The 12229-nt window shown below is 49.5% G+C and overlaps 1 protein-coding gene across 1 annotated transcript; it reads right to left on the bottom strand.

Annotated features, from left to right (window-relative positions):
* Positions 1-3024: 3024 nt before the first annotated feature.
* Positions 3025-10265, bottom strand: LOC101104772 (cystatin-13-like). The gene is made up of 3 exons (XM_027976371.1): positions 10077-10265; positions 5006-5119; positions 3025-3108 (listed from the first exon to the last, which is right to left on the bottom strand). Exons 1-3 carry the CDS (start codon positions 10263-10265, stop codon positions 3025-3027), a joined length of 387 nt encoding a protein of 128 aa, XP_027832172.1.
* Positions 10266-12229: the final 1964 nt, after the last annotated feature.

Genomic DNA, 12229 nt, shown 5'->3' with positions numbered 1-12229 from the left:
GGTGCTATTTCTATGAAATTTCTCAAGGCTGTGAAAGTACATTATTAGAAATTCCCACTATAAGTACTGAGGGCTTCGGTGTTTCCACCTGGATGACACTGCTGCTGTCAGCCCATGGGAGTGGGGCTGTGTCAGTTGTCCTGCCTCCACAGGTGGCTGCAAGGCCTGGCTTTGCCTGGCCCCACTGGGCCCACTTGTCCAGAAGGGAGGACCTCTGCGGGTGCTTAGCTTCGTGAGCCCAGGTGTGGGTGGAGGGACCCGTCGTGGCGGGAGGAGCTCCCTCCCTGGCCCTGTGCACCTCGCCTGGGATGGCACGACCTGGCCCCTTCCTCTCTCTGGAATCTGTGTGCTGAGGAATCATGGGAGTGGGGCCCAGCTGTCCCTCCCTGGGCAACAACCCCATCCCCCCAGTAGAGGCGAGGTCGCTGGGCCCCAAGCCTCACCCACAGCTCAGATACAAGACTATAGCGTGGTCTCTGCCTTCCCAGCTGCTAACCTGCTGGCCCGAGGCACCATCACCAAGGCTGACGGCTGGGCCCTGAGAGGGCCATGGAGGGAAATACAGCATCAGTGGCCAACGCGCTACCTCCGGATCCTGTGCTTTGCTCTGTGGCCACTTTCTCATCTGCCAGGAAACATTTCGACACTTTCCTCAGCTTTCCCAGGTGTCAGGGTCCAGCCAGAGCCCTTGCTGTAGTTCAGTCGCTCAGTGTCATGTCCGAATCTTTGTCACCCCATGGACTGCAGCATGCCACGCTTCCTTGACCTGTCTCCCGGAGTTTGCTCAAACTCATCTCCACTGAATCGGTGATGCCATCCAACCATCTCATCGTCTGTTGCCTCTCTTCTCTTCCTGCCCTCAATCTTCCCCAGCATCAGGGTCTTTTCCAATGAGTCAGCTCTCTGCATCAGGTGGCCAAAATATTGGAGCATCAGGCTCAGCACCAGTCCTTCCAATGAATATTCAGGATAGAATAAATAAGGATTGAACACAAAGGAACAAGCAAGTGGAGACCTTACCTCTGCAGATTCTCTGGACCTCACCCATGGAAACAGAGGTGGGGGCGGGGCTGTCAAGTGATGGGCAGGACCAGCTGTGGGGCCTCCTTGGCCTCAGTCTGCTCCCCAGGCTGCATCTCCCCTTCTGGTCCCCAGACCCCCAGGGGCCTAGAGTCACCCTGGGATTTGGACTCTGGGTTCCTCTTGCTGTAGTCAGCCCTGGAAAGCAACATGTTCTGCTGGGAAATGCGTTTGTGAGTCTTTCTCCCCCCTCCACCCCCAAATCCTAATGACATATGCTGACGAGCAGTGAAATGGGTATGACAGATGAAGAGGGACAACCTTCTAGGTATGAATGAGTCACGAAGCTGAACCGTCCAGCATGGAAACACAGTCAATAATGTTGTTAACACCTTTGGAGGATAACAGATGGTAACTAGAGTTATGGTGGCTATCACTTTGCAACATAGAGAAATATTATATCACTATAAGTTCTACACTTGGAACTAACAGTGTTGTATGTCAGTTACACTGTACTTTACTAAAAAAAGAACTAAGGTGTTTCTCTCCCAAGCCCTGCAATGGCTGCAGGCTCCTCTCAGGAGCTTCAGATCCCCCACCGGCCAGTCTGCCCCACACAAGTGCCCACCACGGGTTCTGCAGGAGAAGTCCCAGGAGATTCATCCGGCAGTCAGGTAGGTACCCGCTTGCTCCTGTGTGCTTGCTCACACTTACCTGGCTGGCCCTGACCTGCCCTCCAGGGCTGTCGTGTCCACCACTATGTTCTGGAAAGTGCTTCTTTTTCATTTGTTAATTCACTTCACCACCTCAGCCCAGCCCTATGCACAGATACACAGACACAGAGACAGACAAACACACACACACACACACACACACACACACACATACGGCGGGAGCCTCCCCTGATTGGCGTCTCCCGGTGGCCACACCTTGCAGCCCTCTCTCCCACACTGAACTGAAGTTAATCAAGGTGGCCAACAACCCAGAGAGGTGATGGTGTATTGCCTCCGACGCTGGGCCACCGAGAGTGCCATGGCTTCCAACCCGGACTTTCGGACACTCTGTCTGGGGGAAGATGTCCGCCTCACCCAGCACACAGCGGCTGTGCAGACAGACCCCCACAGAGGACAGCAGAGACCACGTGCCCACAGCCAACACCAGCCAGTAGCCACAAGGGCAAGCCGTCTGGGGAGCGGGCTCCCTGGAGCCAGGCTCACCTTCAGACCAGGGCAGTGCCATGAGAGCCTGAGAGTGACCTCAGGAGCGGTGATACCAACCAAACCACCCCAGACCCCTGACCCACAGACGCCACAGCGAAACAGATGAGCTGCTTGAAGCACCGAGGGTAGGTGATCAGTCATAAGGCATTAGATCATAGCCCCACTCTGAGAGCCCACACACGAGCACGCACGCACATGCGCAGGCACATGCCCGAACGCAGCTTTCTCTTCCTGCACCATCACTCGCATTTCCCTGCCTCGATTCAGAACCGAAAGCAAAACACAAGTCTCCCAATCACCCAACTACCTCCCAGGCTGGATCGGGAGGGGTTAAAACTGCATCTGAAGCCAAGACGCTGTGCCTTCTGCATCCCTGGGAGGGGGCTTTCCGTGGAAATCCGTGGACAGACATTCTCAATGCATCCTCAGGGCCTTGCAGAAAGTCCCCACCTGAAGCAATGGAGGAGTGGGGCTTCCTGTTAGTTCCACACAAAGAGCTGTCAGTGGAAAGTAATTTGTGCCCAGAGCTCGGTGAAATATGGTAACAGGTTCACATTCTCTTCCATTCACTGGGAGCAGACTGTCCCTGCAGGTAAATGCACTGACTAAGCGGAAGATACTACCCTACCAGAACCGCGTCCATAGCCTTCGTGCCTGGAGAATGCACAAAAAGAAAGCAGACTACAAAAGGGAAGTCGAGAGGTCAGATGTCTTATTAAAGTGTTTTACAAGTATCTTCACTTCTTGAAATGCACACGAGAGCAGCAGAGTGGCTAGCTGACCATTAGATAGGACTGCATTCTTTCTTTAGCATCTTGAGTTCAAATTTCCAGGGTTTGGATGCCACAATAAAGGTGCAATAAAATGCCTGGAAGAGATAAAAAGAATAATAACTCATAAGCAAGAAAAAAAAAAAAAAAAGAAAACCAGAAGCTCCTATTTCCGGGTGTCAAGATTTGGCTCAAGAAGGGGCCAGTCATGCCCCTACAGGCCCCTGAACAGTTGACCTGATGGCTGAGGAGACAGGTTTGCAACTGAGATGAGTGCCACTTCAGTTCATGTCCCTGTGATATGAGGGCATCATAGTCAGGGCTCCATTTGCTCCAAGAGAGCAAGTGTTGGAGCCCAGGATGAATTAGCCTGGAGAAATCCTCCTGTCCAGCTCTAGACTCCCCCTCACCACCACCCACGCAGACTTCCTGCAGGCCCTGGAGACCCAGCAGGTCCTTCCCATGGGAGGCAGAACCAATACTCGGGGTCCTACAGGCTTTGGAAAGGGGATCAGAATCTGGCCAGGTCCCACCAGGAAAAGCTTGCAGCTGGGGAGCTGGGAGGAGACACAGGGCCTGCAGAAGGAGCGGTGCTCCCAGCTTCTGACCTGGGTGAGATCACTCTGTCCCTCTTCTTGCCTAAAATCTTTATTCAATCAGAATAAAAATATGAAGTGAGAAAACCTCCATTACATCAACGTGGCACTCAGTAGAACTGAAGTTGTGTAAGATACAAAGACTAAGGGGCCAGGTTGAGGGGGACAAAGGACCAAGCAACCAGGAACCCAAACTGGCCATGGAGGAACTGAGTCCAGACTGGCGGGGCATCCAGGTTGCGGGGGATCAGGATGAATTGAGCTGGTTTCTGGCAGTGTTGGGGAACATGTTAGTTGTTCCAGTTGTTTAGTCTCTAATTTGTGCCCGACTCTTTGTGACCCCATAGACTGCAACGTCCTAGGCTTCTCTGTCCTTCACTATCTCCCAGAGCTTGCTCAGACTCATGTCCTTTGAGTCAGTGATGCCATCCAACCATCTCATCCTCTGTCATCCCCTTCTCCTCCCCCCTTCAATCTTTCCCAGTGTCAAGGTCTTTTCCAATAAGTCAGCTCTTCACTTCAGGCAGTCAAAGTATTGGATCTTCAGCTTCAGCATCAGTCCTTCCAATGAATAGTCAGAATTGATTTCCTTTAGGATGGACTGGTTGGATCTCCTTGCAGTTCAAGGGACTCTCAAGAGTCTTCTGCAGTACCACAGTTAGAAAGCATCATTTTTTTCAGCCTTCTTTATGGTCCAGCTCTCAAATCTGTACATGACTACTGGGAAAACCATAGCTCTGACTAGACGGACCTTTGTCAGCAGAGTGATCTGCTTTTTAATACGCTAAGTTTGTCATCGCTTTTCTCCCAAGAAGAAAGCATCTTTTAATTTCATGGCTGCAGTCTCTGTCTGCGGTGATACTGCCCTCAAATAACTATACAGTTTCAGAAATTCTTAGACTTTATTATTAAGTAAAAATCTAAATTATGGAACAGTATGCAGTGCAATTCCCTACTACACAAAAACACAAATATAAAATATAGAAAAAACTAGGAAATATAACAATAAGTTGACAGCAGTTAATTTTCCATAAGGGTAGTTGTAGCTGATTTTCTTTTTTTCTTCTGTAGTTGATTTTCAGCTACTTAATACTTTGGAAAATTTTTAAATTTCCTACCTCCCGTGAACCAGGCCTATAACTATTTAAGATAATATCAGGTTTTAAAACTTTTCCCCGAGGAGATCAGATAGTTACCCTTTCTTCCTTTCTAAGACTCAATAAAGAAAACAGATAAGTTCAAAACCTATAGGAGATCTGAAATGGGGAATCTCTAAGAGCTGCATGAGCCCTGTAAGGGCAGAGATAAGAAGAAGATAAGAGATAAGAAGAATCTGGAGGCTAATGAGTGATTTCAAGCAAGATAATTCAAGATTGCTGAAGGCTGTCTCAGCACCTACCTTCTGCATTTGGGGATCCTCTTGTGCTAAACAGTTTTCAGTTGTCCCTGAAGTTTTCTTGCACTTTGTCCGTTCAATTTCGACTTCAAGAAGGTAATCCAAACTATCTGTGATCTGTCCGTGAATCATTTCAAGTTAGAGATCATCAAAGAATATGTGGTATCAGTTGTCATTTCTGACAAACAAACATGTCATTGACTGCTTGGGGCAAAGGATGTCTCCCCACATCCCTCCCTCCTATAGTTTCTTTTGACAGAGTTTTGGGGTAACACAGAAGTGGTCCTTACTCTGTCTCTCTGTTTCTCAATTTTTTTCATTATGATTTTTAATCTTAAAGCAATGACAGCTCTCATTGAGATAAATCAAGGAATCTATTTCCTAAAGACCATTTTCCTGGGAAAACTAATGGTTTGTTCACTGGAGCTTGGGAAAGAATCAACATTTTCAGTGAAATCCACTTAGAATATATTGCTTCCCTTTGGCAGTTTTAGTTATCTACACATTATTCCATGTCATACACCCTCCCAAATCCCTGACTTTCCAGGCATCTCCCCTCACTGCCCCCACCCTGTCCAGAGCCCACCATAGCCCTGTACTCAAGGAGGCCTAACAAAGAAACCCAGATGAGCAACGGTAAATGTCCACTCCCATGATTGAAGAATGAAAATATGCTCGACCTTACTATTCATTAGAGAAATGCAAATCAAAACTACAATGAAGTATCATCTCACACAGGTCAGAACAGCCATCATCAAAAAATCTACAAACAAAAGTCCTAGAAAGGGTGTGGAGAAAAGGGAACCCCTCTACACTATTGGTGAGAATGTAAGTTGATACAACCACTATGGAGATTAGTATGGAGATGCCTTTAAAAAAACTAAGCATAGAGTTCCCACATGATCCAGAAATCCTACTCCTGGGCAAAACCCTGAGAAAACCATCATTCAGAAAGACACATGTACCCCAATGTTCCATTGCAGCGCTATGTAAGATAGCCAGAACATAGAAACAATCTGAAAAGGAAAACAAAGTTTATAAGACGTTAAGGAAAGAATATTTAAAGAGAATGATCAGGTTAGTTAGATTCTGTACCTGAGCGCACAAGAATAAGAGATAATTCAGAAAACAGAGTAAACATTTTGGAAATTCTGGAAAAGTCACCTGGGCATTGAACAAAATGGGTGTAGGCAGAAATCTAAGTACGGTTTCACGAGTATAAAACATACTTTAAAATTTTCGGCTATGCACTAAGTGTCTGAAAGGACACCTGCAGGGGTGCCCACCAGGACTGATGTCTGTGGGGGATGTAAAGAAATCAGTGGTCACTTTCAAAACTACTTCCAAATGTACCCCAAGCACATTTTCCAGGACTGGATATCAAGTTTTCCAGTACTGTTGGCATTTGGGGCTGTTGGCATTTGAATTTCTTGGCTGTGGGGGCCCTGCTATGCCTGAGGCATGATGACCCACATTACTGGACTCCATTCCTCAAATCTCAGTAGCAGCCCCTTCAGTTGTGATGATCAGAAACATCTCAGGCTATGGCCAAAAATGCCCTGAAGAGCAAAATCTATGCTCAGTTGAGAATGAGTGCTTTGTATTTGAGTAAATTTCCAAGTGAAAATTACCAAAAAAACAGACTTCCCTAAGTCATCCTCAACAACCACTGACAGACCCCTGGCCCCACCTTTGCCCCTGATTGCCCAGGAAAGGGAGGCAAGTGAGGGTCCAGCTGTGGATTCAGCCCCTCACTCCTGCCATAGCCAGGCCTCTCGGACTCCGCTGGCCTCCTGTGACACCGTGCCCTCCTGGCTGGCTGCACTGTCGTATCTTTGGCCCAGCTGGCGTCATTCAGAGGCAGTAGCATCAGTGGATTAAGAGAAGACAGCCTGGGTTTAAATCTTGGCTCTTCTCTTAGTAGCTGTGTGACCCTGGGCAGGTTTCTAAATTTCTCTCTGCCTGTTGCCTCCTCTGTGAACCGGAGCATGTAGCTACACGCTTTTTCTTTAAGGGCCAGAGAGGAAATATTCCAGGCTTTGCGGCACAGACACAGCCCAGACGGCATTCAAAGAGTGTGCCTGGCAGTGTCCTAATAAAATTGTATTTATGGACATAAGTTTCAGTATAATTTTCATATGTCACAAAATAGTCTCCTTTTGTTTCTTATATTCATTCATATCTCATGGGATGTACTAAGAAGGGTCATGGGCCAGATTTGGCTGCAGGCTGTGAGTGACAACTGCTGATAAATATCTTCATAGTTTTAACTTAAGTCACTCAGTGGAAAAGAGCAATTTTCCATCTACAGGGCCTGTGGGTATTTTGTTAAGTTTCATCTGAATTGTCACCCAGTATTTTTCTGTTCGCTTTTGTTTGGGGATAGTATATTCTTCCTTACTCCTTTCTTCAATATGTTTTCAAGTGAATTTAAAACACCTCTCTCCTAGCCTCTTTTTTAACCTGTTTCCACTTGATATTTTTGTATCCTTACCTGAATTCTAGAGCTGACTGAACTAAGAAATAAAATGGACATTCATGAAAAGAACCAGTGAACAGTATGAAATGATATGTAAGTCTTGAGATATGTGGGTCTTTGGTTTATTTTATTATTAAATGGTGATTTAGTCTCTAAGTTGTGTCTGACTCTTTGCGACCCTATGGACTGTAGCCCACCAGGCTCCACTGTTCATGGGGATTCTCCAGACGAGAATACTGGAGTGGGTTGCCATGCCCTCCTCCAGGGAACCCCAACCTAGGGATCTAACCCTGGCCTCTTGCATTGCAGGAGGATTCTTACTGACTGAGCTACCAGAGAAGCCCAGGAGATTAAATATCAGCCTATAAAGCAGAGCCATCTATTTCTATTTATATAAACAGAGAGCACAGATTAAGAAAAATGGACTAGTCTCAGGAAAGGCAGGAACTTCGTTAAGAGCAGCTATTAAATCTGAGCCCCCAGGGATGTGGGGTTTTAATTCAGCCACCCATTGGTGAATGCACATCCTGGCCCAGGTGTTGCTTCCTAAAAACACAAAGCACACAACTGGGGCCACAGAGAGAACCAGAGGGAGCCCAGGACCCACAGCCTGTGCAGATGGACAAGGTGCCAGATATTCCAACCTCTTAGGGGGTCAGGACACTGAGTGAAACTTCTGCCCATGTAAGGAAGCTGGAAAAGGAGGCAGGTTGGCGGTGGCTGGAAGGTGGGTAGTACAGGTTGGAGGGAAGATGGGGTGAGTGGAGGAGAGGTGTGGGTCAGGCCAGCGTCATCCATGGCACATCACCTTCTGTGCCCGTGACTACTGCTTCCTGCACCCCAACAACCCCATCTTGGGCTCCTGCATAGACAGCAGGACAACACTCTTTCTTAGGAAACACAGTGCTGGTTCCTCCAAGACACAGTCCATATTCCAACCTCCAGCTGCCCTAAGAGCATCCTTTATGGCCTTATTTTACTGTTTGTTTGTTTATTTAGCTGTACCAGGTCTTGGTTGTGGCATGTGAAATCTAGTACCCCGACCAGGATATGAACCCAGGTTCCCTGCAGTGGGAGTATGGAGTCTTAGCCACTGAACCACCAGGGAAGTCCCTGGTATTATTTTAAATCCAAGAGACAACACAGAAACACATCTTGCCTTTATCATCATGCTTCCTAAATTTCCTTTCATGAGAACCATTTCCTGCTCTACCCCATTTTTCACAGCACTGATATTTAAATTTTTATCAATTTTTAAATTGGAGTATAATTGCTTTGCAATGTTGTGTTAGGTTCTGCTGTACAACAAGATGCACAGCAGCGTAAACTGGCTATATGTGTACATATATCCCCTCCCTCTTGAACCTCCCTCTGACCCCATCCCACCCCTCTGTTGTCACAGAGCTCCAAGCTGAGCTCCCTGTGCCATATAGCGCCTTCCCACTAGCGACCTACGTTTCACATGGCAGTGTGTATACATCAGCGCCACTCTCTCAATCTGTCCCACCCTCTCCTTCCCTCTCTTTGTCCACAAGTGCATTCTTGACGTCTGTGTCTTTATTCCTGCCCTGCAAATAGGTTCCTCAGTATTATTTTCCTTGAAATCTACAGCACTGATATTTTGAAGTGGTCTTAGAGAATGCCCCGTAATATGCTTGTGTGTGTGCTCAGCCAGTTCAGTTGTGTCCGACTCTTTGTGACCCCATGGACTGTAGCCCGCCAGGCTCCTCTGTCCATGCGGGTTCTCCAGGCAAGAATACTGGAATGGGTTGCCATGCCCTCCTCCAGGGGATCTTCCTGACTCAGGGATTGAACTCTCGTCTTTTACGTCTCCTGCATTGGCAGAGGGGTTCTTTACCACGAACATCACTGGGAAGCAGCACCCCGTAACATGGACTTGTCTAACTGTCCCTCACGAACACTTCACACATTTGGGGCGGGAACACGGTGTTCAAGGGGTACCGTGTCCTTGCAGTGAGGTCGCATCAGAGGCACGTGGTGTCAGTTTGTCCCGTGTGTTCTGGTTGTAATTAATTAACAAGCAATCCCTGTAGCTATGGCCCCTTCCCCTTACTTCTCTCCATCTTGGGTGGCAGATTCATCGCTGATCTTTGCCTGAGTTTGTTATCACTATGGTGGTTGCAAAAGGCGACTTTCTAGTTTCCTATTCTTTCGCATTTCTAAGTAGCCATTTTTTTGTAAAGAGGAATCTTCCCTTCTGCCTTGGTTCCTACTTACAATGAAACTGGGTGTGGAGTTTGTTTGCTTGTTCACTGTTATAACGCATCCTCATCAACACTCGGGCGGATGATATCTGCTCACACTGTCCCAAACATGGCTCTTTTAAGAGCCCCTCTGTGCTCTTACCTATGTTTTCTGATGCAACTATAACTACTTTTAAGTTATTTGAATGGATATATTATGTTTTACCCCCAGAATTATAAAAGAGAAAACTTAATTAACTTTCTTCCCCAAAACCCTAAATTAAAGTTTATAAATTTTGGCTCCAGGTATCTCTCAGCTGCTCTCAGCTGACAACGGCCCTCCCACAAAGGTGGGCATGGGGACAAAGGATGGGGAGCGAGAGCCACTAACCTGCTCCTGGGACCTCAGAATGTTCGTCACCTTGTAGACATATGTGTCCTTGCTGGCCTTGTTGTACTCCTTCATGGCAAACCACAGTGCCTGCTGCACATACACGTAGGATGCTGAGATGTCTTGGAATTCCCTTGTCACCTTCTTCGAACCCCAGGCTTGGATACCTCTGGACGCGAGGGCCGCCATGGTCATCCAAAGCAGCAGGCCAGGGCAGATCCTGGCCATGGCTCCTCAACCGGGGGTTCAGGCCGAGTCCCTCCTGTCCTGCCGAGGCTTAGTGGGCCCTGCTGCCTCCACACCGGCCCCTCCCAGCGCTGCTGCAGGTGGAAAGTGAACAACTGTTAACATCGTCTGCCCAAAAAGAAGCCACCCGCAAGAGGTCTAATTCAGTCCATTTGCCCACCACGGATGCTTCCTTTTTGGAAGGACACACACCTCTGTGTATACACACACACACACACACACACACCCCTGATCTTCCTGATAGCTGCCTAGGACCTGTCTGTGCATGGACCTGGCTGCTGAGTGGGGGTGAGTCTCTCCAGCCCGTGGAAGGCCCTGCACATGCTGTGTCCCCATCTCTCCGAGCCCCGCGGAGATGCCCTTTACACTCAGGAGGCAAGAGTCCCAGGACTGAGAGTCTGCTTTAGCCCAGGGCTGTCCGGCTCAGTCTCGCCCACATGTACAAGGGATGGCATGCCACTTGTGAAGCGCCTTTGCTTTGGAGGAAGCCCTCCAGCTGACAAGGACCCACAGGACGTAGCTCACAAGGCTAATGCAGCGGTTCAGGTGTAGAGGGCAGACCAGGAGCTAGCAGCCTGAGCCAAAGCTGGATCCATGGGGGTGTGCTTGCCCAGAGAGGTAAGGACAGAGTGTCCGGGCTGAACAGAGGATGTGGTGTCTAAACCAAGAGACTCCTGGGGTTTAGATATAGACACCCAGTACCAAATACTCCCAGGGTCTTAGTTCAGCTGCCCATCTGGGATTGCCACGTGCCCTCTGCCAGGAATCACCAGCCAAACCTGTGCCTCCCAGAGACTGACCTGTGGGGAGGCTGACACATACGGACACTGGGTTCTCCTGCCCACCCTCCCGGCTGGCAGTAGCCTATCCCTTCCCGCCTTGCCTCTGCTCCACGGCAGCTTCGACATGACACACGATGGGGAGGAGTGACTCTCTCCTGCTCCATGTGCCTGGGCACACGGGCCAGCCACCCAGGGCCATCTCCTGCCCACCAGGGCTACCCCCAGACCCACCTGAGCACCAAGGCCCTTTCCACAATGGTGTGGCCAAGCCCTGAGCTGGCCACTGGCCGCAGGCAGCCTCTCTCCCTCCCCAAGACCTGAGCACGGTGGTTCTCGCCTGTGGCCAGCTCGTTTCTGGCCCACTCAGTTCCCAGCCATGTGCCTGCTCGGGGTGTCTGTCAGGGCCAAGGTCAGGTGCTTCTGCCCCCAGCTGCCCTCCCTACCAGTGGTCACCTCTGTGGCCCCTTTATGACCTAAGCCCTGCCCCACAGCTGCGGCCCAAGTGACCAGCCCCTCTGATGAGGGACCCTCTGCCTTCAAGCCCATAGACTCACTGGGGAGCCCACAGCATCTGCTGCCAGCACTGAGTTCCCATCCTGTCCCATGCCTCTGGACTTTCTAAATCTCTGTGCTTTGGATGGGCAGCTGGAAGTGAAGCCACCTCCAGCGAGTCTCTGTCGGAGTCCCATTGTGGGACCCCTTGGTCTTAGAGGCAGGAGGAGGCGCCAAACAGCTGGGCTCAGGGGCCCTGGGCCTCCTTGCTCAGGAGGGGAGCCCAGGGCTAGTGCTGAGGACACGAAGCCGAAGGCTGGCGATGGCCACGGGTGTGTGACCCTCTGTGGGAGGGACAGATGGCAGCCTTCTCTCCGCATCTCCAGGCCTGTCCCAGATGGGCTCCCTTGGTCCAGGTTCCTCCCCTGTGCGTGCTTCTCCTCCTGAGTCAGGCTCCCCTGACGGTCACAACTCCGTCTCGCTCAGCACAGGGGCCTGGTTCTGCCATGGTGAGGGACTTCCACGAACTCAGACACTGGGAAATCACTGTTTCTCTTTCCAGGATAACATACAGCCCAACGAGGATCACACCTGAGACCTGTAAGATGAGATCCAGACAGGGCCTGTGAGACC

Source organism: Ovis aries, chromosome 13 (assembly GCF_016772045.2).
Source record: "Ovis aries strain OAR_USU_Benz2616 breed Rambouillet chromosome 13, ARS-UI_Ramb_v3.0, whole genome shotgun sequence".
NCBI lineage: Eukaryota > Metazoa > Chordata > Mammalia > Artiodactyla > Bovidae > Ovis > Ovis aries.
The sequence above is the reverse complement of the archived record's forward strand: the minus strand, read 5'-3'. Positions and strand labels throughout refer to the sequence as shown.

What these genes read in the sequence shown, in the direction of transcription:
- LOC101104772 (XM_027976371.1), bottom strand. Translation starts at nt 10,265, where the DNA reads ATGGCGGCCCTCGCGTCCAGAGGTATCCAAGCCTGGGGTTCGAAGAAG. An exon ending in TTCTGAGGTCCCAGGAGCAG is followed by an intron (nt 5,120 to 10,076) that starts GTTAGTGGCTCT and finishes ATTCACGGACAG; the next exon opens with ATCACAGATAGTTTGGATTA. An exon ending in AGGATCCCCAAATGCAGAAG is followed by an intron (nt 3,109 to 5,005) that starts GTAGGTGCTGAG and finishes TATCTCTTCCAG; the next exon opens with GCATTTTATTGCACCTTTAT.